This window comes from Marmota flaviventris, chromosome 10, assembly GCF_047511675.1.
Source record: "Marmota flaviventris isolate mMarFla1 chromosome 10, mMarFla1.hap1, whole genome shotgun sequence".
NCBI classification, from domain to species: domain Eukaryota; kingdom Metazoa; phylum Chordata; class Mammalia; order Rodentia; family Sciuridae; genus Marmota; species Marmota flaviventris.
The window spans coordinates 119,405,549-119,430,711 of record NC_092507.1 but is presented as its reverse complement, the minus strand read 5'-3'; the positions used below and the strand labels follow the sequence as shown (position 1 = coordinate 119,430,711).

The following is a 25,163-nucleotide window of genomic DNA, read 5'->3' as shown; positions in this document are numbered from 1 at the left end:
GGTGATGCTCATCAGAGGGTCCGGGAGCAACCCAGGGGAGGCAAGAAGTCTGCCTGCTGGCGAGCTGTGGCTCTGCGACCCCATGGCAGCCTGCACCAGCCAGTTCCTGGACCGCACGAGCTGCTCCCATACAAGCCACAGGCAGCAGACTCCCTCCTACGTGGCTCTCAGACACACTCCCTTTGAGCCCACTACAAACCCAGAGGTCCCATGTGGGCTTTGGGTGCCATCACTGCTGCTGCAGGTGACAGACAGGCCTTGGGAACAGGAGCCCATCCTCTGATGCTGGGAACTGTCACCATCCCAGTCACCGGGCCAAACCTGCAAGGTTGAATTCTGCAGGCAAAGGAGGGATGTAAACCCCCTGCCTGGGGAGACGTTGAATCCCCAAGGCTGCTGGGAAACCGGGTATTTTTAGGTGCAGGCTTGGTTTGGGAACAATAAGAGAAGAATAAAATTGTAAAAGCCTCAGGTTCTTGAAAAGTCTCATCGGTGCAGCTCCTGTTAACCATCTGAAAAGATCTGACAGAGCAAGACAAACTGGGGCTCCCCACAGGCCTGGCTCCTGGGTGGGGGACGTGTTCCCTCGATGAGATGGCGAACTTCAGGACTTGGGCAAACAAGTGTCCCAGGTGGCCCATGTCTTTCATCCTAAAGGTCCCCGGGGAGGGCTGTTTTCCAACTTTTCCACCAGCCCCATCTTGCACTTGGAGGTCAGGGCATGGCCAAGGTGGTGGAGACAGCCTCTGCCCTGTCTTCTGCCCTATTCCCACCTTAAATCTAACCTCACGTGTTTTGCCAACGCAGCCTTGAAGACAAATTCCCTTCCTTCCTATCCCCCATCAGATTACCAGCCCTGAGCCCTTTCTCGTACACAGTTTGGGGTGCTGCCACTTTAAACATGGATGTCTGATCTCTCTGGCGCCAACTCACCAGGACAGCTCCAGCCCCCCTCATTCTTGCCTCTTGCTGCCTCCCTTTATGGCCACCTGCGTCCCTCCCATTCCCTGGAAACCCTGGGCTGACCCACGCCTCACAGCAGCTCAGGCAGACCCCCTCCCAGAAAGAACCCCCACCCCACATACACCTGCCAGGACCCTGCCCAGCCCCCAGGGCCAAGCCGATGCCCCCGCAGCAGTGTCCTAGCCCCCCTAACAGAAGCGCTTGCTGTGCCGCAGCTCAGACAGCACCAGCACTTGCAGCCCAGGCCTGGGAGCGTTGGCAAGCTTATCTCCCCATTAGATCACAAGCCTGTTTAGGGCAGGAAGCTTGTTGTCCCCGGTGCCTGGCTCTGAACAGACTTTCAATGGCTCTGTGCTGGAGGAATTAATCACCTTTTGTCCAGTCCCCAGAGGAGGTGGAGAACACTTGCTATTTCTAACACAGCCGCAGGAAGATAAATAGCGCCCTGCCCACCCCTCCCACCCCCATCCCACACGCACACCCAATAGTGGCAATTCCTCTTTGCGCTCATATCAATTAGTTTTCTAGCACATTCTAGCAAGAGCCACCATAGAGAACTGGGAGGGACCTTGGAGAGCACTTAGCTCCCTGCCTAGGTTGCATCAGAGAGGGAACTGGGAGAGTGAGGGGCAGTGCGGGGCAGGGGCCGTGGGAAGTAACGCAGCAGGCAGGTGTCAGGGACGCACTTGACCGACCCGTGTTCCCACAGAACTGCCTTGTGATACGGAGTTCAGAGGCGGTGGCTGTTCTGCACCTGGCAGATGGCTCCACCGTGGCTGGCTACTGATCCCTGCCTTGTGGCTGCGGTTAATGTAGTCACAGGTCAGTAGTCATGGACAAGCCCAGCTGTTGCGGTGGAGCAATTGGGAACATTGGAGCCACCGTGGCCTGTGGCTGTGCATCAGCACTGTCCTGTGACGCAGGCTGTTGGGGCCACATTGCTACAGCCCAATCTCGCCTGTGGCCAAGCACGCCACTTCGCCTTTTAATTCCACAGACCACGAGCAACACAAAGACAGGGGCCAGTTATGATTCCCAGCTCTGTCCCCGCACCAAGCACCGTGACTGTCCCAGAGCACGGCTCCACAGACACTTGTTAGATGAGGGCAGAGTAAGCATGTTTGGGGGGGAGAGGGACATGATACCACAGCTTAAGAGGGAGGACAAAATTTTAGAATAAAAGATTTGCAAATCCTTGAAGTTTTGTGTGCTTTTTTTCCCCTCGAATCCTGTCTTTAATCCAACAAAAGAAAATTTACTGCCCCAGATTCAATTTCTGGTTCTGCGTTCCTGTCAATGGTTTGGAGGAGGCTCTCACAGCCAGGCTCGTGAAGTGTGGGGGACAGGAAGCTGGGAGGGCCCCAGATTCACGCTGTGGAATGAGAGGCTCAAAGACCCGGACAGACCACAGCAAAGGGCTGGAGACAATGGGCGGGGGGGGGGGGGCAACTGGAGGGTGCAGTTCTCACCCTCAAAAGCCCGCTGTACAAGCAAGGATGGGCAAAGTGGGGCACAGGTGGGAGACACGCAGCGTGGAGAAGGAGAGGGGTTAGTAAATACGCCACTCAATGTGAAGTAACAAGCCGGGTGAGGAGGCACACAACTGTAATCCCAGGAGGCTGAGGCAGGAGGATCGTGAGTTCAAATCCAGCCTCAGCAGCAGTGAAGCACCAAGCAACTCAGTGAGACCCTGTCTCTAAATCAGATACAAAATAAGGCTGGGGGTGTGGCTCAGGGGTCGAGTGCCCCTGAGTTCAATCCCTGTACCAATAAATAAATAAATAAAAGAAGGTAAGAGCTACTGTGGAAGTCAAGAGCACTGGCCATCTCTGGCTGCAGTAATGAATAAGAAAGCGGGCAGGTGGCCCTCTGTACTGAAGGTCACTGCAGTGTGTGAGGGTCACAGTGGCACTACTTCCTTGTGCGGCCATAGACCAAGCAGATCCTGTTCAGAGTAGCGAGGTCAAGGCAGAGACAGGACGCCCTATCTGTGCCGGGGGAAGTCGGAGGTGTCTGCAAAGGGAGGACCCAGGGAAATCCTAGGTCCGACTCCTTGAGGCTTCGGGTGGGGCATACGGATGGGAAACTGAGGAGGCTGCTGGAGCCTCACCTCTGGGGCCTCTGCAGCCCCAAGCTCAGTATTTATAGGGGAGCTGGCTCAGCCCAGGCAGGGGTTGGCTTGGGACAGCGGCAGGTCTGAGACTGAGGGATAGGAGACTAGAAGGGACAGTGTGACTCCAGATAAGGAGAGACTGGGCATGAGAAGGAAGAGCCATATGCTGAGGGTGGGTGGTGGCACACGCCTGTAATCCCAGCGACTTGGGAGGCTGAGGCAAGAGGTTCACAAGTTCGAGGTCAGTGTGGGTGACTTAGCAAGACCCTGTCTCATAATAAAATAAAGGGGTGGGGATGTAGCTCACTGGTGGAGCACCCCTGGGTTCCATCCTAGGAGCCAGCCCCGGGGGGACAGGTAGGCAAGAAAGAACAAACTTGGTATGAGGCTCAGTCAGGCAGCCTAGCCTCTAAGTGATGGGGAGGAAAGGCCGGGAAATGGAAGCAGGTCCTTGCTCTGAGGGCCAGGCATGTTGTCCTGAGACGGCCACCATCCCCCTCTCCATGGGTGCAGGACCTCATCCTCAGAGCAAGACTGGGACCAAGGGGAGAAGGACAGGAAAGCAGGATAAGGAAGGGATTATAATGGGCTGAGAGGCCACCAAAAGGCAGAGGCTGAGGGTCCCTTCTGGACATGTGGCTGGGAGAGGGGCCTCGGGCTTGCAGGGTGGGACCATAGCATCTGGGTTGCGCTGCGTCCCTGCACTTGATCATGTCCACTCTTTTTGCCTGTCTAAGGGAGTCCCCACGACTCAGCCCACCTTCCAGATTGCTGCAGACACCCCAAGGATTAGGGGTAGGAGGGAGAGCTAGAGAACATCCTCTCTCGGCAGCAGGAAGCCTTGAGAACTGGCAGCGGGGTTTGAGTCTGGCTCTGCCTCTCACCCGTCCCATGATTTTGGACACATTATGTGTCTTCTCCCAGCCTCAGTTGTCTTACCCATAAAGTGGGGACAATAACAGAAGCCACCCCACAGGACTGTCATCAAGAATGACTGAAGCAATAGAGTGAACGTGCCCCCCGGCCCACGAGAAAGTACCACTGGAGACCCACAGAGCTGTCCCTAGGATGGCAAACCACACTCCAGATCTGGGCTCGAAATCAGAACTTGCCTGTGACGTTAGGTGCTGGGACAGAGGGGGTGAGCACAGGGCTGGCTAGCTGGGCACGATCCGGAGAGGAGCACGAAGCAGGCCCGCATCGTGCCTGGTGGGGCACATAGTCCCCACAGAAGAGGACAACGTCAGTCCTGGAGGTGGCTGGTGGTGGTAATGTCACAAAACTGTGAATGGACTTTGTTATGGTCTGGATGTGAGGTGTCCCCCAAAAGCCCACATGTGAGACAGTGCAGGGAGGTTCCGAGGAGAAATGGTTGGGCTGTGAGAGTCTACACGCAGTCAATGACTTAATCCTTCTATAGGGATTGAGGGAGTGGTTACTGAGGTGGTGGGCGTGGCTGGGGAGGGGGGAGTGAGGGCGTGGCTGGGGGAGGGGGAGTGAGGGCGTGGCTGGGGGAGGGGGAGTGAGGGCGTGGCTGGGGAGGGGAGAGTGAGGGCGTGGCTGGGGAGGGGGGAGTGAGGGCGTGGCTGGGGAGGGGGAGTGAGGGCGTGGCTGGGGGAGGGGGAGCGAGGGCGTGGCTGGGGAGGGGGAGTGAGGGCGTGGCTGGGGGAGGGGGAGTGAGGGCGTGGCTGGGGGAGGGGGAGTGAGGGCGTGGCTGGGGAGGGGAGAGTGAGGGCGTGGCTGGGGAGGAGGGAGCGAGGGCGTGGCTGGGGAGGGGAGAGCGAGGGCGTGGCTGGGGGAGGGGGAGCGAGGGCGTGGCTGGGGGAGGGGGAGTGAGGGCGTGGCTGGGGAGGGGAGAGTGAGGGCGTGGCTGGGGAGAGGGGAGTGAGGGCGTGGCTGGGGAGGGGGAGTGAGGGCGTGGCTGGGGGAGGGGGAGCGAGGGCGTGGCTGGGGAGGGGGAGTGAGGGCGTGGCTGGGGGAGGGGGAGTGAGGGCGTGGCTGGGGAGGGGAGAGTGAGGGCGTGGCTGGGGAGGAGGGAGCGAGGGCGTGGCTGGGGAGGGGGGAGCGAGGGCGTGGCTGGGGAGGGGGGAGCGAGGGCGTGGCTGGGGAGGGGGAGTGAGGGCGTGGCTGGGGAGGGGGGACTGAGGGCGTGGCTGGGGAGGGGGGACTGAGGGCGTGGCTGGGGAGGAGGGAGTGAGGGCGTGGCTGGGGAGGGGGGAGCGAGGGCGTGGCTGGAGGAGGGGGGAGCGAGGGCGTGGCTGGGGGAGGGGGAGCGAGGGCGTGGCTGGGGAGGGGGAGTGAGGGCGTGGCTGGGGGAGGGGGGATTGAGGGCGTGGCTGGGGAGGGGGAGTGAGGGCGTGGCTGGGGGAGGGGGGAGTGAGGGCGTGGCTGGAGGAGGGGGAGTGAGGGCGTGGCTGGGGGAGGTGGGATTGAGGGCGTGGCTGGGGGAGGGGGGAGTGAGGGCGTGGTTGGAGGAGGGGGAATGAGGGCGTGGCTGGGGGAGGGGGAGTGAGGGCGTGGCTGGGGGGAGTGAGGGCGTGGCTGGGGGAGGGGGAGTGAGGGCGTGGCGTGTGTGTGTGTGTGTGTGTGTGTGTGTGTGTGTATTTGTACTGGAGACTGGAGTGTCTCCCTTCCTCCTGGGCACCCTGATGTGAGCTGCTTCCCTCGGCCACCCTCTCCCTCCATGATGTTCAGCCTCACCTTGAGCCCTGAGGAATGGAGCCGCCTTCTATGGACTAAGACCTCTGAAACTGTGACCCTCCAATAAACTCTTTCTCCTCTATAATTGTGCTGGTTGGGTCCTTTAGTCACAGCAGCAAAAAAGCTAAGACAGACTTCATACCACTGACTGATCACTTTTTTTTTTTTTTTAGTTGTTCAAAACATTTCAAAGCTCTTGGCATATCATATTTCATACATTTGACTGTATACTTTTAAATGGTTCGTTTTATGTATCTTTTACCACAACTTTTTTTTCTATATTGTGATTGAACCCAGGGGTGCCATACCACTGAGCTACATCTCCAGCCCTTTCTTATTTAATTATTTTGAGACAGGATCCCGCTAAGTTGCTTAAGGCCTTGCTAAGTTGCTGATGTTGGCCTCCAACTTGTGATCCTCCTGCCTTAGCCTCCCGAGTCACTAGGATTATAGACGTGCACCACCATTCCTGGCTTATCACAATTTTTTCAGAAAAATTTTAAAGGACCAAAATCACAACCTGGACCCAAGTCTACTGTCCATAAGTCTAATGTCCCCATACTCTCTACTTGACGGCTTTTGTGGGTGATGGGGTCAGAGCTCTGCTGTACTAAATTGCATTGAATCCTTTAAACCAAAGATAAGCCAAGGACAGTTCAGATCTTTTTCCTAATCCAGTTTCAGGGATTTGGGAAATTTGAACAATGGTGATTTTGCCCTCCTTTCCCTTAAAAAAAAAAAAAAAAAACAGGAAAATATCACTTTACCATATTCCTGCCCAGCAAGAAATGAGAATTATCTGAATTTCCTCAGTAGTGCCATGCAATATCGATCAGGTACAAGTCTCTTAACCCTAAAAATTCCACAGTGCCTTCCTATTTTCTGAACCTTTGGAGAGTCAATTACCTTTAGCCCAGTTTCAGAATCATTGAGCTCTGCCCTGTGCCTATGTGCAGCACCCTTCCTGGCCACCTCAGGGGCAGTGATGGAGATGACTAAGACAAGACACTGCCTTGGCTGAACTTACAACTGAGCACTGTTTCTCAATCTGGAGTGTCTATGGAACCCCAATGGTGCAGTCAATGAACCCCATTCAGTGGGGTTCAGTAACATGTGAGAGGATAGACACAGCCCTGGGGGACAGATGAACAGCCCAGATTAAGAACTGCCACCCCTTGCCAGGCACCGTGGCCCACGCCTGTCATCCCAGCCACTCAGGAGGCTGAGGCAGGAGGATCAAGAGTTCAAAGCCAGCCTCAGCAATTTAGCAAAGCCCAAAACAACTTAGTGAGATCTTGACTCTAAATAAAATATAAAAAGGGGTTCAGATGTGGCTCAGTAAGTGCCCCTGGGTTCAATCCCAGGGACCAAAAAAAAAAAGAAGACTTGCTACCACTGGGGAAAATATCATCATCAAAAATAGTAACAACAATACAAAATAGGGTGAACCGATTCTGAAAGGTCGTGACACACACATTGGCACACTCGGAGAAATGCACATTTCTATTAAGTGAACAATTGCTTTGGAGAAGCCAGAATCTGCGTTCAAGGAGGGAGCTGGAATCCACCACTGTCAAAAGGAATTTGGTCACTTACTTAAGTGTCCTAAAAGTGTTGGGATGACCGGTGTGTTTGTAAGACACTTGAAAGTAGTCATCCCTAAACGCGGAGATGTTGGAGCCCAAAGCTGTCTTTTTGATCGTCTACTATTTCAAGTTTAAGGCTGCGTTTGGAGGGTTGGGGCGTGGCCAGCTCCATTTCTAAGCAGAAAGGCAAAGCTATTAATAGGAGGGTCAAAGTTGCTGGGACAGTCCCCAACAAGGACCTTCTGAGTGCACGTGATGTCAGTCACTGGTCCTCAAAGTCTCAGCTACTTTCCTTACATTTTTCTTTCCTTGTCACTGAGCATCCCTCAAACACGGAGTCCCTGAAGGCCCAGAGATCACCTGGTCCAATGTGCCCACTTCACAGGCAATGAAACTGAGCCCAACTGGAAGGAGCAGCCTGTCTGAGTTACCCAGCCTTCAGTATCCTAGACCGCCTGGGGCACAAGCCTCTGGCCCCCTAATAGGGGACCCCTGAGGCAGGGCAGGTTCCCTTGTCTAGAAGGTGACATCTGAATGACACTGGAAACTTTTGAGCAACAAGACCACAGCCCCCCCCCCCTTTGCATAGCCCAAGGCAAGGCCAAGTGGTTTCCAAGGTAACACACACCCAGGTGGCTTCCCCCTCCCAGGGCCTCATCTTCAGCTATCAGGGAGGAGGAGTGGCTGGTGAGAGACACCTTCCCATTTATAGACCCTGCCGGGGTCTAGGGCAAAGGATACCTCCTCCCTCCTGGACTCTTAAGAGCCAAGGAAGCTTCTGGAAGCTGTGGCTAAGGCGTTTGCCTGAGAGTCAGTGACGCCCCAGTGGGCTGACTTGGGAGATCTGGGACCGTCCCTCCTGTCTGGGGCAAGTCTCAACATGCCCAGGCCGAGATTCTCACACCTGTTAACACACCCTGCACACACCCTGTCAGCAAGCAGAATGATGCAGGGTGACATTTCCAAGCGACAAAACTGAAAGTTAAATTCAGGCAGCCAAGAAACCAGCCTTGCTTCCCCACCCACACGGCAGCCAGCACCAGGCGGAGCAGCGGGCCTTCAGGGGCGGCCGGGCAGGAGGCCCTCTTGGAAACAGATAGGGTTAAACCCGAGTATTTAAATATTTAGCAAGTAAAACCACAGTGTCACCCAGAGACTGCCAGGCTGTGTGGTAACCATGGCAATCCATGGCCAATAGCAGATCTGAGCAAACAGGTGCTGGGCCTGAGGCGGGCTGGCCAGGGGGTGGCAGGGAGGACCACAGTGGGCAGGGCCAGCTCCCAGGGCAGCCTGTGGGGGCCTGTACACCTTCGGGCGAGAAAAGCATGGGCCAGAAGCCAGCACGGTGGACTTGAGGTCCTTGTCTCGGCCTTTTGGAGGTCAGTTTTCTCTGCCAAAGGAAAGGCAGTAAGTCTGCACGCCTGTCACCAGGGATTGTGTGCATTCACTCGTCGGTTCCACCTACACCACCGAGGACTCAGTCTGTGCCAGACAGTCTCTCGGCTCTGGGAGGCACCTGTGAATCAGCATGGTCCCCCGGCCGTAGAGCCAGAGCTCTGGGAGGAGAGGTCCCCAAGCAATAGCACCTCCAGTCCACCGTCACACATGCAGTGACAGGGTAAGGGCAGGTGCTAAGTCAACCGCTAGAAGGGCATCTTGCTCGGGGACTGGGGAGGCCACAAAGAGTTCCCTTCCTGGGGGAGGAATTTTCTGGGCCGAAACCCAAAAGTCAGGGAGGTGAAGTCAGCAGGCAGAATCCACGTGGGAACCCTCCCCAAACCACCAAGCGCTCGACAAGATGTGTCAATGCCCGGGTGGTTGCCAAAATGTCAGCCTCTGAACCTCCTTCTTCAAAGGAGAGTCGGCCACGTCTCATGGTGCTCCGACTGCTCGGGCCAAGTCGGGGCGCAGCTGGTTCACCCCCTCTCCCTGTCTCCTTTCTTTCCAGCCCCCGCAGGCACAGGCAGGCCAGGTAGGAAGGCTGAGGCCAGGAGTCCCCGGGAAGGCACTCCCCACTTCCAACATCCTGCATGTGCTGTGACCCTCCGAGGGAGCACTAATGAACAGGGAGCAGAGGGCGGGTGTGAACTTGGCAGAGGAAGCCACCATCTGGAATTTCCTTGTCAAGCTCGACACCCCTACAGGATCAGAATCACCCTGCTCTCTTTCTCCCCTCTCATCACATCCAGGTTAAGGAGATGACGTCTCTGGCCAAGCTAGGCCGAAAGGTCTGCCTGGGGCCTCGGGCTCTCCAGAGCTCCATGAAGGTCATTCAGATCCATCAGCCAATAGCCAGAGAGACCTGAGGAAATGTCTACCAGGTGTCTGCAAGGACAGAGAGCCTCCATCTTCCCCTGGAAGACAAACACAGCTTTCTCCTCTTCTCCCCTGACTCCCTGCTGCTGGTGAGCACAGAGCTCCACCATCTCCCTGGGGAACTGGCCTCACCCCTTCTAGGAGGAACGCACCGCTCCCTCCTCATGGTCACATGGAACCTCACACATGCCTCCTGTTCAGGTACTTGTGGCTCTGGGTCAAAGTAGATCCAGATCTAAGATGAGCAGCCTCCAAAGGCAGGAAGGAGTTGGCTCTGGATTCTCGAAGCCTGGAACAAAATAGTCCTGCCATACATGATTGTCGAGTAAATAAATGAATGCCCAGGCTCATCGTTTTTATGAATCATGTTAGGATCAACCTGCTAATTCAGAGGAGCCAGTACAGAACCCTGCAGTTCCAGTGCCAGGTCACCTTTCAGGGAAGCTGGGGATGTAACTTGAGCCCACTTTTTTTATAGGGAGGAGGAAGAGGGAGACAAGCGAGATTCAGCCTGAGCTGCTCTGCCCACCCCCTGATGGGAAGACCCCCCCAGCTGGTTTAGCAAAAGGACCTCAAAGCCCCTGGACCGGCAACACCTTCTGCTCAGTAGACACCGGATCTCAGTGACAGCACATTACATCCACCTAGGGGGACGCTCGGCTCTCCTGAACAATCATGCCCCAGCAGGTGAGCATTTTTACAATGTGAGCTGTCTCTTGAATATAATTTATGTCCCATAATTTGAAGTAATTTCCCCATCCGCTGAGAACTCTATTGGTATTTAATAAAAATATCCACTTTTATACACCCTAGTAAATGAGAAGTCTTCCCCACCTTTTTCTTTTCTTTTCTTTTTTTTTTTTTTGATCCCTTGTGTCTCAAATTCATGACATGAAGGCTCATTTCTTGTCACTGTCATGATTCTGTCAAGTTTGAAGAAAACTGAAGAAGCTTCTACAGACTTACATTGGATTTTTTAAAAAAATACTTTAGTTATAGATGGACACAATACCTTCATTTTATTTATTTATTCTTATGTGGTGCTGAGGATTGAACCCAGGGCCTCACACATGCTAGGCAAGTGCTCTGCCACTGAGCTACAACCCCAGGCCTTACGTTGGATCTTGAGGGGATCAACACACCCAAAAAAGAGTAGATACACCTGCTGATTTCATCAATGTATTTTTTAAGTAATTTTTTTAAAATTTGTTTTTAGTTGTTGATTTACCTTTATTTTATTTATTTATACGCAGTGCTGGGAATCGAACCCAGTGCCTCACACATGCCAGGCAAGTGCACTACCACTGAGCCCCAGCCACAGCCCCTCTTATCAACATATTTTGCTTTTATTTTATTTGTTTATTTTGGTACCGGGGATCAAACTCGGGGGCACTCAACCACTGAGCCATATCCCCAGCCCTTTTTCATTTTCTATTTAGAGACAATCATCTAGCTGAGTTGCTTAGGGCCTTGCTAAGTTGCTGAGGCTGGTTTTAAACTTGTGATCCTCCTGCCTCAGCCTCCTGAACCACTAGGATTCCAGGAGTGCACCACCACCAAGCCGGACGTATTCTACTTGTAATATGGCATGTCATCACAAATTGAAACTAACGACCTACAAAATTTCTACCCAGGCACTAGACAGTGTGAACTCTGCCACAGTCCACACCCCCAGGTCCTCAAGCAGGCACCTCCTCCCTGGGGCACTCCATCCCTCCCCTCCTAGAGGCCCCCGGTGTCTCCTCCCCTCTCAGCCGGTTCTTGCTGACATTCAGTAGACACACGTGGTCTCTCCGGTCTCTGCCAACAGACCAGTCGCGCCCCCCTCTGCACAGTGACCTCTCCAGATGCTCCTCTGGTCCTCTCCTCTTACTTGGTCCCCTTCCCTTACTCAGTCACTCCCAGGGACTGCTCTGCTGTGCCCAGTGACTTCCCCAGGATCTAAAACAGAGGACACAATGTGTTCCCCATTGCCTTCCCTCCTGTGCACAACTGCTGGTCCCTCCTCCTCTCCCTCCCGGTCTCTGTTCCTTCACAGTTCCCCGGGGGGCTCCTCTTCCTCCACCCACTATGACCTCCTATCATTGCTCCTGCTCATCCAGCCGCGGCCATCCTACAGGTGCTGGGTCCCCCCACAACCTCCAACTCAACACGCCCATAACTGAACTTGTCACCATTTGCCACCTTGACCTGTTTCTGTGGTTTCAATCTTAATGACTGGCATTCGCAGGCACTGATTCCCCAAGCGCCTGACAGGCTCCACTCTCCGCTGCAGACAGTACCTCCATTCTAAGTCTTGTCAATCCCACTTGCCCCACGTCTTGCAGTTTCTCTTCCTGTCCCTGCTCTTGTCCCTACTCACCCTGGTACCCGGCATCACCATCCCCTGCCTGAATCAGGGAAAACATGCTTCAAACTCTCTTCCTGCCTCTAAAATCGGCCCCTCCCGACGACATCTGCATGCTGCTGGTAGACCTCCCTATCTGAAAATGCAAATCCGATCATCTCTCCCCAGCTTGAAACCCTTCCACAGTTCCCAGGGCTGCCTAAGGACATTCCAAACCCTTAAGGCAAATAAGTGTCTACTGGGCCTGCCCACCCTCCATGGTGATCCGCCCCCCTGCCCTGCAGTTGCCCATCCCAGGGCCTCCACTTGGGGTATCCTTGCCACACGGTATGCTGGGCACACTCGTCCTCATCAAAATCTAGGCATTTTGCATGTATCATCTAGTTTGATCTGCCCAGCAACCTTTGTAGTAGGTAGGACTATTATTAATCCCATTAAGGAGGGATTAAGTGACCTCCACACTGTACCCACCAAAATACGACAGAGAATCCAAGATGGGTTGCTCTGAAGTTCATATTGTCAGCCGCCTGCCAGCCCTCCAGGATGGCGCCAGACATCAATCAGAGCCACAGAGTCATTCAAGGTTGCCACCCCTTGGGGAAGACACAGTGATTTCAGGGTTTCTGGCCTGGAGAGTTGGGCTCCCATCCCGGGCTCTGCACAAAGTAGACCCTCATTAAATACACGCTGGATGAATGATGAGGCTCTATGGGTGATCAAGAGCAGGAGCAGGGAGGAGATCAGGGGAGCAATAAAGATCTCAGTGCTTTATGTGTTGAGCCAGAGACGTGCCAGTGGCATCTAAAATATGAGCCTGAAGCTGGCTCCGCTGAACTGGAAGCTGTTGGTTATAGCCCAGCTACAGGAGAGAATGGATTCCCCAAGGACAGCATAGTCTTCAGTCAAAGTTTTGGTAAATAAACAAAATGCATTGTTTTGTGTTTTCGTTTCTTTCCAGGACACAAAGGGCTGAGAACACCAGATGCCTGAGTTTTTGAAAGCTCTGCTCCAGACTAAAGAAGGACAGGGGGACCATCGCGAAATGACAGAGGCACTAGGTGGGCACGAGGTGCCTTCCTTCCCTGCTCCAGAGACAGCCCTAGGGCGGAAGGCGAGTTCCGAGAGGCCAGATCCCTCGGTGGAAGGGCAGACCTTCAGCCTGGCGTGGCAGTGCACACCTGCAATCTCAGGTACTTGGGAGGCTGAGAAAGCAGGTCACAAATTCAAGCCCAGGCTGGGCACTTAGCAAGGACCTGTCTGGAAAACTAGTAAAAAGGACTGGGGATGCACTCAGTGGTAGAGAGCTTGTCTAGCACGTGCAAGGCTCTGGGTTCAATCCCCAGTGTTGCAAAAAAAGAAAAAGAAAAGAAAAGAGAAGGGTGGGGCGGCTGGGGCTGGGGCTCAGTGGAACAGCACCGGCCTCGAATGTGGAAGCACTGGATTCGTTCCTCAGCACCACATGAAAAATGTTTTTAAAAGTTCCTAGCCTTTAGGTCAGTTGGTAGAGTGCTTGCCTCACACGCACAAAGCCCTGGGCTCAGTCACCAGCACCACCACCAAAAAAAAAAAAAGAAAGAGTTCATAGAGTCAGCTCCTTGTCAGGGGAACACACACAGAACCTAGCGGGGTCCTGCCTGGGGTACTGTGGTCGGAATAGGCCCCTTCTAAGATCCAGGTGTTGCCGATGTGATAGGATGGAGAGGTGGGGTCCTTAAGAAGTGGCCGGGCCATGAGGGGTTTCCCCTTGTGAATGGGATCAAGGCTCTTATGAAGAGGCCCTCAGGCAGCGTTCAGTCTCTCCATCTTCTGCCTTCCACCACGTGAAGACACGGCAACAGGGCAGCATCTCCGAAGCAGAAGCAGCCGTCCCTGGACGACTGAGCCAGAGCCTTAATCCTGAACTTCCCAGACTCCAGAACCACAAGAGATAAGTGTCTATTCTTTACAAATTACTCAGGTACGTTCGTCACAGCAGCACAGACAGACTGAGAGAGTAGAGAAACAGACCAGTGGTGCACGCCTGTCATCCCAGCAGCTCGGGAGGCTGAGGCAGGAGGATCACAAGTTCAAGGCCAGACTCAGCAAAAGGAAGGCACTAAGCAACTCAGTGAGACCCTGTCTCTAAATAAAATACAAAATAGGGCTGGGGGTGTGGCTCAGTGGCCAAATGCCTCTGAATTCAATCCAGTTACCAAAAAAAAAAAAACTGTTCTAGAAGGTACTACCCCAGCCCTAGCCTCAAGTATGTGCTGGACCAGGGCCTGGGGTCCATCTGGAGCTGGTTTGGGGGAGGAGGAGCCATGGTCATCTAATCTCTATTAAAATAACGAGCAATTGTTGGGATGAGGAAAGTAGTGAGTATATTCTTAGCAAAAGCCCCTGACATCACCCCCCGGACATTCAATAGCCACCCACTGCCCTCGGCCAGCCTCACACAAGCAGCAGCTAGCTGGTCTTTTCTGGGGAAGGTGTTTCCAAGCACTCTACTCTGAAGACCCTCTGTCACCCACATTCAGGACAGCTCTTTCCTCCACTCTCAGGAAGCAGGTCCCCAATAGCTGAGCAGCCAGACCTACACCAGGGAATTACAAAGTTGGTAGGACCTAGGACCCCTAATTAACAGACAGGAAAATCAGTCCCAAGACCAAAAAGCCAAGGAATGACAAAACTAGCTTTGGAAATGATGTTCATTTATTTATTCGTTTATTTAGGTGCTGGGGATAGAACCCAGGTCTCACGCATGCTAGGCAAGTGCCCTGCCACTGAGCCAGGCTCCAACCCAGACCAGATGTCTTGAATCCAGCCCCCTTTCATTAAAAAATGCACTACAAACATCTGCTTCTGGTCAGATGCTGAGTCCCTGGAAATGCAAAGATTAATGATCTCATCGACCCTGCAGGGGGAACAGAAAGACACAACACAAAACTACACTGTGCCAGTGGGTGCATAGAAGGAGCGAGATCTCCCTCCCGTCGGCACCCTGGGCCCAAACCTTCCCATCAGCCTCCCGCGGGAAAGGGTGCAGCCAGATGCAGAGAGAAGTGACCAAGAAAGGAGAGACAGGGGAGCTGGTGACTTCCATCACCTGGGGTGGGTGTGGGTGGGATAAGAAGCTGGGTCCTAGGGGCTAAAACTGTGGGCACGGAGGAAGCCAGCCAGTTGTGAGCACTGGACAATTGTCACAGTGACCATTCAGCTGGGCCGGCTGGCACACATGGTCAGGCCTTACTAGAAGGAGTGGGGCAGAGGTGACAGGATGGGGACAAAAGTTCCCATTTTGTGAAACCCCACTATCCATAGCTCCCAGCCCCATTAGGAGTTCAGCAGAGCTGGTGAGGTGACTGTCCTACTCCAAGTGGGGAAACTGAGGCCCAGAGAAGTTGTCACCAGCCCAAGGTCATTTCACTCAGGCTTAAGTGTCTGAGTCAGGATTCAAAGCCACTTTGTTTCTTCAAATCATGAAAAGTGACCCAAGAAGAATCATCTGCTGCCTGTGGTTGGGGATGGAGCAGATCACCATGAGCTAAGGACGGGGCGAAGGTGCCCACTAGGGGCTGTCCTGCCCGCAACATGGTCCTGCCACCAGGGCAGAGCTGAGGTCACACGGCAGCGGGCTGGATCGGGTCTGAAGGCCCAGGATAGGAGCAAGGACTCCAGGAGAATCCGAGGAAGGACCCGGCTCTGTCCTGCCCACTCCCTGGAGCAGGAGGAGGAAGCAGCCGGGCCGACAGGACCACAGTGTGGAGTGAGCGCCAGAAATGCTCCTCTTCCCCCTCCCTGGCCGCGGTTGAACTGAGTCTGATGATGTTGCCTTTTCTCTTTGTCCTCAGTGGCATCCTTCCACAAGAGCAGGGTGACATAAAACAGCACAGACTCCCATAGATGAGGTCTCCCAGAGGCTGAGGGACCATCTGGATCCCACAGCTGGTTCTGGATGGGGAGCTGGCCTGGATCGCACGGTGGCCATCCTGTCCTATCTTGGTTCCTTAGCCCGTTCCCCCTGCCCATCCTCTGGCTCCTTTCTGGAATCTACTGCACAATGGTCTGGGTTAAGTCCACCGACTTGTCCAGTTTGGACTCCAGAAAGCTCCCTTAGGGTCTGGACTCCCACCCGCAGAGCACAGCTTCAGCCCAAGCACCTAAGACTCTATAGAGGCTGAAGAGTCCAGCATCTAGAATCCCCTGGTCATCAACAGACAGGAGCCTGGCCAATGAGGCATGGAGTCAAAGCTTCTGCATTCCCTGTGGCCAGAGCAGCCCCGACACCCCGGGAGGAGCAGGTCAAGTCTTTAGGACCAGGAGGTACCTCCTCTGCATCTGTTCCACCGCTCCACCCCAAGACACTGAGAACAACAGGACCTAGGTTTGCACAGTGTGGCTGAACGACACATGGCTTTCTCCCCACACGCCTCAGTCCGTCCTCAGAACGGCCCAGAGAAACTGGAATAAAACCCTCACGCTCCCGAGGGACAGACCAACCCCACCAGGTCACGGAGCTGGCAGGCGGCACGCTGAGAGAAGAGGTCGTGGCAGAGACTCAACCCCGGTTTTTCGGACTCTGAGTTCTGGTCTTCATCAATCTCTCGCCTGCCGCCCAGATGTGAATCCATCTATGCTCCTCTGGCTGAAGGACCGGGAGGGTTTCCAGACTCACATCCACATGAGAAAGAACATCTGGATACTTCTGCCTACCCGGGTCCACAGCAGAGCAGATGGGCTTGCAGGGCGGGGTGGTGGGGATCCATTATCATGACAGGTTGCCTCAGGCCCTGTTCCCTCCTCGGACTCTCCCAACCCAGGTGGACTTCCCTCGTCAGCCAAGCCAACATTTTTCTGGGTGCCAAGTCACTCCTGGGCTGCAACAAACAGGCCTGCTTGACCACATCAGACTTCTGTCTGTCTGTCTGCCAGCCTGGTGTCTGCAGGGGAAGTGTCCATACGTTTAGAATGAGTACAGAGCACACAGACACCAGTCTGCCTGGCTGAGGGTTTTCATTCAGAGGCCCAAGCTCAGAAAGGACCCAGAAAAGGATCGGAAAGAAAAAGCAAGTCCTAGGGACTCTCACAGTTCAGGATGCTCAGAGAAGGTCCGGAGCAGGATGACCCCTGGTTATGAAGCCATGTGTCTGCCCCGGAGGCCCCCAGATGAAGACAACATCGCATTGTCCTAAACCCATAGGGCTGCCTCACAATGCCCTCCCCCTCCAGGGTCCAAACCAGAAGAGAAGAGCTAAGGTCCTGGACACTACGTTGTGAAAGCACCCAGTAGCTCTGTGGCAGGGAGGACCCGCTCAGCCCCGACCAAGGCAAAAGGATGGGCCCCTGCAAGAGGCGGGAAGGTGGGCACCTACCTGGACTTCACGGGTGTGATAGGCGATGATCAACCCCAGCAGGATGATGGTGGATAGACTGATAAGGCATTTCAGGGCCAACGAAAACATGGAGTCCTGCAGGAGAGATGGAAAGAGAATTAGGGAGGCCAGGAAAGGCGTCTCGCTTCATTCTGAAGTGGTACAAAGGGGAGGAGGGACCATCACCAGTCCCTCCCGGGAGCAGGGTGGGCCACAAAGTTTGCCTGAGCCACCAAAGAGCCTTGGACTGTGCTTGAACCTGAAGTCTCAGCAGCCGCCCAGCTGCGCCTCTGCTTCTGAGGGTGAGACCATATTTGCCTTCCCAGATGAACTCCACTTGGGCCTGGTGCAGGATGCTTGCTATACGTGGCTGGATTCTGTTTGCTGATGTGCTATTCAGAATCTTTGCCCCCATGCTCGTAAGTCCTACGAGCATAATCCTTTTTTGTGCGCTGCTGTTATCTGGCGTGGGCATCGGTATCAGGCCAGTTCGGGTCTCCGTTTTCTCTTAACAGACTGAACTAGAGGATTGCTGAAGCCCTTTCCATCTCTGATAATGCACAGTTCTTTTAGGAATGAATTAAAATGTCCTGGCAGCGGCTCCCGTCTCCTGGCTTGGGCCAAGGGCAGGGGACGGAGGCAAGAGAAGCAGACGAACTGCTGGAGGGAGAAGTGGGGTGAGCACGGGAGCAGAGGTGGGTCCAAGGCAGGGGAAGGCCCTTGGGGGTCCCTCCTGCTAGGGCTGGGGAGGGGTGGCCACATGGCCTTCACTGCACCTTTCAGCAGCAGGGTGACTAGAGAATCTGGGTCTTGGCTCGGGAGCATATTTCTTGGGCCAATCTGCTGGGTCCAAACCCTAACACAGCCACTTAAAGCTGAGTGACCTCAGGCCACTTCTACACCTCTCTGCACCCAGTGGCATCATGTATAAAATGAGCAAATATCATTTCCTACCTCACAGGGCCATTGGGGGGAAGGGGCAAGTATACGGAGAGAACCCACAACCACGCCTGGCTCGGTAAGTGCTGGCCACCATTTCTGTTTGTTGACTTTTTGTCCACAAACCAGCAGCTGGGTTAGGATTTGGTGCTCTCCTGAGCATCGGGAGTCTGGAAGGACAGTTGGCTCCAAGTCCCAAAGGAAGACAGGAACACAGCCCTGAGCAAGAGTGGCGGTAGGTCCTGGCAGCGTTTCCAAGTACTCTAAGTCCTGAGAGGTGCATGCCACCTAGGAAACGAACGACCTCTGTCCTCAGGGACTAGTGACTAGACCGGTGCAATCTCCACCAAAGTTTACAAAGTGGTTTCACCTGTGCATCCTCACAATAACCTACGGCCTTAATTACAGGTGGAGGCCCAGAGGGGTGAGTGACCATACGCCAGAGTTCAAAATCAGGACCTTGACCTCCGGGCACTCTCCAACAGGAAACAGGAGAAAATGTGAGAATTCTTTAAGCAGGCCTAAATAACAGCTTAAGACAACAAGAGACCAAAACATGGTCAGATAGGAGTCCTCTGTTCTGGTTTTCTGTAGCACAGCAGGGCAACCATGATTGTAGCCATCTATGACGTATTTCAAAATTAGTAGAAGAGTACAAAAGTCAGCCATAGAAATTGTAATGTTTAAGGAGAAAGAAATGCTCATTACCCTGATTTGATCAGGACACATTGAGTATTTGTGTTGATATCATACTCTACTCTGTAGACAGGTGTAGATACGTCTCAGTGGAAGGTGTTTTGAAGATAGACGTGATTCACTGCCAAGTAGGATCTATAGAAGAGTTAGGAGAGCTCAAGCAAGCGCAATGTCACTGTGGGCAGGTCAGAGAAGCATTCAAAGGCGGATGTGACAGTGGGCATGGTGGCACAGGCCGTAATCCCAGTGACCAGGGAGTGTGAGGCAGGAGGATCACAAGTTAAAGTCCAGACTCGGTAACTTAGCAAGTCCCTGTCTCAAAATAAATAATGAAAATGGTTGGGGATGTAGCTCAGTCGTAGAGCACCCTGGGTTCAATCCCCAGACCCCCCCCCACACACACACACACACACATACTCGACGGAGATCTGCAGGATTAGGTAATATTGTCCCATATAGCAGCCACTGGTGTAAGAGGAGGGCTTGGGACTTGGACCTAGGACTCTCAGATGCCCACATCTGTGCTCTCAATCCATCCTCTATGGGCTGAGACAGTGAAAGAGGCTCTCACTGGTCTCTGTCAATCTTATCATTTATTTCTTAGATTCGGGGTCAAGGCCCACTTGATAGCTAGAACCAATGAAGTGACCTTCTTGCTCATCTGTTCACTCTTACAACGATTTCAGCCACTTTTCATTTGTTGAGCACCGTCTACGTACCCAACAGTGTACTACACGCTGTAGAACGTGCCAGAAGTTTCTGGTCTTGCTTATATACAAACTCCAACTTTGTACCCTGCATGGTGCTGTTCCGCCGTGGAGAAAGGTCCCCAGTCTGCACCGTGCAGAAGATGGTCTAGGGCGGGGGGTGCAGCACAGAGAGAGAGCACATGCCTAGCAAGCTGGGGGCCCTCGGTTGGATCCCCAGCACAGCAAATGATAAAACATGAAAACGAAAATACAACAAAAAGATTTTCTAAACAGAAGCCAGTTTTCCTTTAGTCTCTTCCGTGTTCTACAGTTTGATGAAGAGCAGCCTGCTGTCACTTCCTGAGCACATGTGTCTCAAGGGGCACAGGTGCTTTGCTGGCACAATGTGAACACAAATCAACAGAACCCAGTTCTGCCTTCGAGAAGGTTCTGATCTCTAGAAGCCCAACTTGATGCTGGAAGTACCCCCTTCCACCCCCAGATAGAGCTGGGGCTCAAGAGAGCAGGAAATGAGTTCAGAGATGCTTGGACTCTGTGACCACGAACCTCCCCGCAGGAACGGCCTGGGGAGAGCTCACGCCGGCTTCCAGCCAGAAATGGACCATCTCCTTCATCTCAAAAGGGTCTGAAAGCATCTGGGGAGCATCACGCCTACCCCGAGGAAAAGTTTGGGATCAGCTGCACATCTCCGCCTCTAATTTATTTCTGTTGGCAGAAATGAACTGGAATCAGAATCCAAGTCTATTTCCATCATTTTTAGAGGAAGAGGTGAAGGGAAAAGGGCCAGATACCGTCTCCTCTCCTTCAAGCCTCTTCCATTTGTCCTAAAACTTGAAGGCTTTCCATTAAAAGGCAAAACTCCATCTGCTTCTTAGTTTTAGCCGGTGCAGCCTCCTGGGCCTGCTCCATCTTTGCAGGGACCAAGCTGTGAAATGGATCAATGGAGATGCTTGATACTTTGCAGATTTCCTTGCATTCCCCATCACACGTCAATCAAATAAATAAATAAATAAATAAATAAGCCCTCCCCCTTTTTTCATATCGAGAAAACATGTCGAAGTAGCCTGGCTGGACCGGAAATGTTTTTTATTTGCTAAGATGTTCAATTATCATCTTTGCTGCCCGAACTCCAGTGAAGCCTAAAATTGATACGGTTCTTTGGGCGATAGTAGCAGCACAGGCCTTGCTAATTAGCTGCCATACACCACATGGCGGGGCGCCTGCCACACCTGCTGTGCCCCGACTCTCTCCTTTAAGGACTAAAAAGAGACTCCTGATTCCGGGAGGGAGTCCTGTAGCCAACTGGTCAACCTCTCTCCGCTGTGACTCAGCTCTTTTCACTGACAATGATAATCCCTCACACTCAAGGATGCATAGGAACTGGGTCCCGTTTGATGAAAGTCATAATTTAAAGCCACTTATTCCTAAAGGCCCAAGAATATTCAAGCGGTTCATTCAATCTCAGCGCAGACAGTGATGAAACACTATATAGTCACTAAAAGACACTTCTGTAGAAAATGATTGAGCCAGACGTGGTGGCACACACCTGTAATCCCAGAGGCTCAGGAGGCTGAGGCAGGAGGATTGAAAGTTCACAGCCAGCCTCGGCAACTTAGTGAGGCCCTAAGCAACTTGATGAGACCCTGTTAATAAATAAAAAATTAAAAAGGGACTGGGGATGTGGCAAGTGCCCTCCGTGCCTTGAGTGACTGTCAGTAGGAGTGCCCGGGAGCCTCAGCCCATCCTAGGATGGGGATAAAGGAAGAGAGACTGCGGATTCCTGAACGCCATTTCATTTACTGGATGGCCATTCCGTGCTCTAACAGTAACTCTTCTCAACTCACAGCGGGAGATTATACGATCCTGCCAAGTGGAGCCTGGGGCCTCCTGTAGCCCTGGGGCTGAACTGAGGGTTTCATATCCACCTCAGGTGACACTGTGGCTTCACAGCATAACAACGACATTACACTGCGCAACCTCCATAACCTATCTGATGCTCTGAGTAGGAGAAGAAAGTGCTTCTTGGAAGCACTTAGCAATAGCACTTTTATTTTTACCTAACATTCATTGAGAGCTTCCAGAATAGGTCCTTTACACACTTACCTCAAATCTTCCTTCTGTGTACTAAGTTATAATGTCTTCCATTTTTCTGATGAAAAAACACAGGGTTGGAGAATTGAAATGACTTTTCCAAGGTCACAAAACTAACCCAGATTTTAGCCATAGACCAGATTTTTCTACATAACATGCTTCAGGCTGCTAGGCCCGGTGGTGCCCGCGTGACATCCCAGTAACTCTGGAGGCCGAGAAAGAAGGATGATGAGTTCGAGGCTAGCCTCAGCAACTTAGTGAGGCCCTAAGCAACTTAGCAAGACCCTGTCTCTAAAGTGAAGATATTTTATAAAGTACTGGGGATGTGGCTCAGTTGTTAAGCATCCCTGGTACCAAAAAAAAAAAAAAAGAAAAGAAAGATGTCCTAGGTTTTTTATGAGACAATGTGTTCCTGTCATCCCAGAGGAATCTGGCTCTACCCCCGGGCAATCCAGAGGAAGTTCCTAGCAGGTCAGGAGGTCAAGCCTCGTTCCTGGGAGATGCCCCCCACCACGTGGTCCTTGTTCTGCTCCAAACCATGAGCCAGGGCTCTACAGATCTGTGACTTCTCAACGATGACAATAATCTGTAATAAAGTAGTATGACAGGGGCCTACCATGCAAAGTGGGCATCATCCGCCCATTTTACAGAGGAAGAAACGGAGGCTCCAAGAGGTTACACAAGCTATCCAAGGGCATGGCCAACAAATGGCAAAGTCGGGATCTGAAGAAGTCGGGTTTTACCCCCAGATCTATCAAGCAGGGCTCCAGCACCCCAACTGGCCTCCGGCAGGCTCTGCTGGCCCTCCAATTTCTGCAGTGAAGCTTCTCAGATCTGCTCCAGTCCTTCCTCCCTGGAGGCAGTACAGAGTGTGATGGAGTGTGTCCCCTGCCGCGGAGCCAGCCATATAAATTGCTGTCTTGGCCCGTCTTGTAGCTTCCAAAGACAGGCCAAAACTGTAATGATTACAGTAGATCTTCCCAGAGACTGTGAAGTTCTAAATATGTTTTATTGTTTGCAGCCTTGGAACCAACAGAAAACTCTACTTGCAGACTTAACTGAGAAGAGAGTGTGTAGGCTCCTTCCTGACCAAGCCGATGCCCTCTGAGTGTGTGTGTGTGTGTGTGTGTGTGTGCATATGGGGTCCATTCATGATTTCTGTCACTGTTTCCCCAAAGGGAAACAGGCGATAATATCTAGAATCCCTATTTACTGAAATAAGGTCCGGTGTACCTTCCTGACATCACTATGTTTTGTCAATTCAGTTCAGGAAATAATTGATTTAGAAATCTTTTCTGTTTAATAAGGTCAACTTTTCCTTCAGTTTCATGGAGAGCTTCCAAAATTGATTGACATTCAGCACCAGCTTAATACTGTGGTTCTGCAATGGTTGTCCTAATTAGACACTCTTGCTAATTAATGCTACGCGGATTAAGCCAGTCCCTCCTGTGTGGGCGGGGAAGGGACATTCCTGGTTGCTGTTCTCCAGGGAGACCTGGATCCGGGCTCTCTCGCCAGCCCACAGCCAGGGCCTTCCTCCGCCCTGTGCCCGCATCGCCCTTCCTGTGACCTCAGCTTCTGATCTTTCCCCCTCGGGCTCGCGTCTTAGCCCCGGGTTCCCCTCCACGTCCAGCTCCCTGATTTCATTTGTGGTCATGGACCTGCCAGTGCCCGCAGAGCCACCTCCCCGGGGCTCCTACAGTAGCATCCTATTGGAGGCACTCACGGCCTGGAATGGCTCAGGCCCTCTGTGTCCTGTCTTCCTGAGAACGGAGCAAGCAGGCCATGCTGTCCCCTCTGACAGGCCTGAGAAGGAGGTGCCAGCATCCAGCTGCCCCCAACAAGAGGAGAGCCTTGCACGTGGCTTCAGGGGGAGCAGTGGGCCGCAGCCGCCTCTGGTCAACGCCTGGCCTCGGACAGTCACTTCACTCTTCCACACCTCAGTCCCCCGCGGGAAAGACTCTGGGACTAACTAGTCCCTGAAATATGGTTGTACCCATCAGGTGCAAACGGGCCGTGACGCACACAGGTAAAAAGGGACATCCCAACAGTTCCTTCTTAAATTAATCCCCCTCCCCGCATTTCCATACATGATAAAATTGTGGATATGAAGATCGGCCACAAAACCCACTGACGCCATCTGCTCCACAGACCATGATGAGGCTCCTATTTTTAGCCATGGAGACCAAAGAGGGGTGGTGGTTGTTGCTGTTGTTGTTGTTGTTGTGTTTGTTTTATTTTGTACCGGGGATTGAACCCAGGGGGGTGCTTAACAACTGAGCCACATCTCCAGCCATTTTTTATATTTTAAGTAGAGACAGGATTTTGCCAAGTTGCTCAGGGCCTCACTAAGTTGCCAAGGCTGGCTTTGAACTTGCAATCCTCCTGCCTCAGCCTCCCAAATCTCTGTGATTACAGACACATGCCACCGTGCCTGGCTCCAAAGAGGAGTTTTGTCATCTCTTCCTAACCTGGAATTTGAAACCAGCAGGCCAGAATTCAAATCATGTATTTGCCACTTATTAGCTACATGACACTGAGCCACTCAACCTCTCTGGGCCTCTGATTCCTTCTCTGAAAACCAGGAATCCTCAGATGAGATGGAGACTTACAATCCACAGACGTTGGCGGCTGCATGTGAGATAATGTATGTTAAAACCAAAACATATGGGGCTGGGGTTGTGGCTTAGTGATGGAGCGCTTGCCTAGCTTGTGTGAGGAACTGGGCTCGATCCTCAGCACCACATATAAATAAATAACATAAAGGTCCATCGACAACTAAAAAAATAAAATTAAAATAAATAAATAAAAGAAAAAATAAGACGTATTCGTTTTGCATGCAAAGAAATGCTCCCATTCTTCAGTGGCCAAATATCCTTTCTCTTTCCACACAGATCCCAGGTGGGAAACAGTTGGTCCTCGGTCCCGAGCTGCTAAATACACCTCCAGTATCAGCATTTGATGGTTTCAACAATCTACAAAGATACCTCCAAGCATTTCAGAAAGACACCTTTGACAATGGGCCAAACATTCCTTTGTTCATCCACACACATCTCTCCACCGAGCCCTGTGAGTCCAGACACTGCGCAAGATGCCGAGGATTCCCACCCCCCACCCTGAGCCTGCTGAGCCTGAATCTTGCGCAAGAGCTCCCAGAAGCTCGCCCCAAGGGCTGCCCTCTGCACCACCACCCCTCCCATCACACCTCTCCCCGAGGGCTGGGTCCTGCCCCAGTGCAGGGCAGCAAAGAGGGAGGAGGGGTCCCTGAGGACCAGCAGGGCTGGAATAGTCAAAAATGGCCGGGAAGCAGACTGCCCGGGAAGATCTGCAAGCATTTCCTCTGGGCTCCTG

General features: G+C 53.0%; 1 protein-coding gene across 3 annotated transcripts in view; it reads right to left on the bottom strand.

Annotated features, from left to right (window-relative positions):
• The window catches only part of Kcnn3 (potassium calcium-activated channel subfamily N member 3), a 152,513-nt gene that overhangs the window by 89,472 nt on the left and 37,878 nt on the right, over positions 1 to 25,163 (bottom strand). For all 3 annotated transcript variants that reach the window (XM_027920910.2, XM_027920909.2, XM_027920911.2), the window contains exon 2: positions 17,377 to 17,472. In XM_027920910.2, the coding sequence (XP_027776711.2) occupies positions 17,377 to 17,472 (96 nt within the window). The remainder of the gene's footprint in view (positions 1 to 17,376; positions 17,473 to 25,163) is intronic.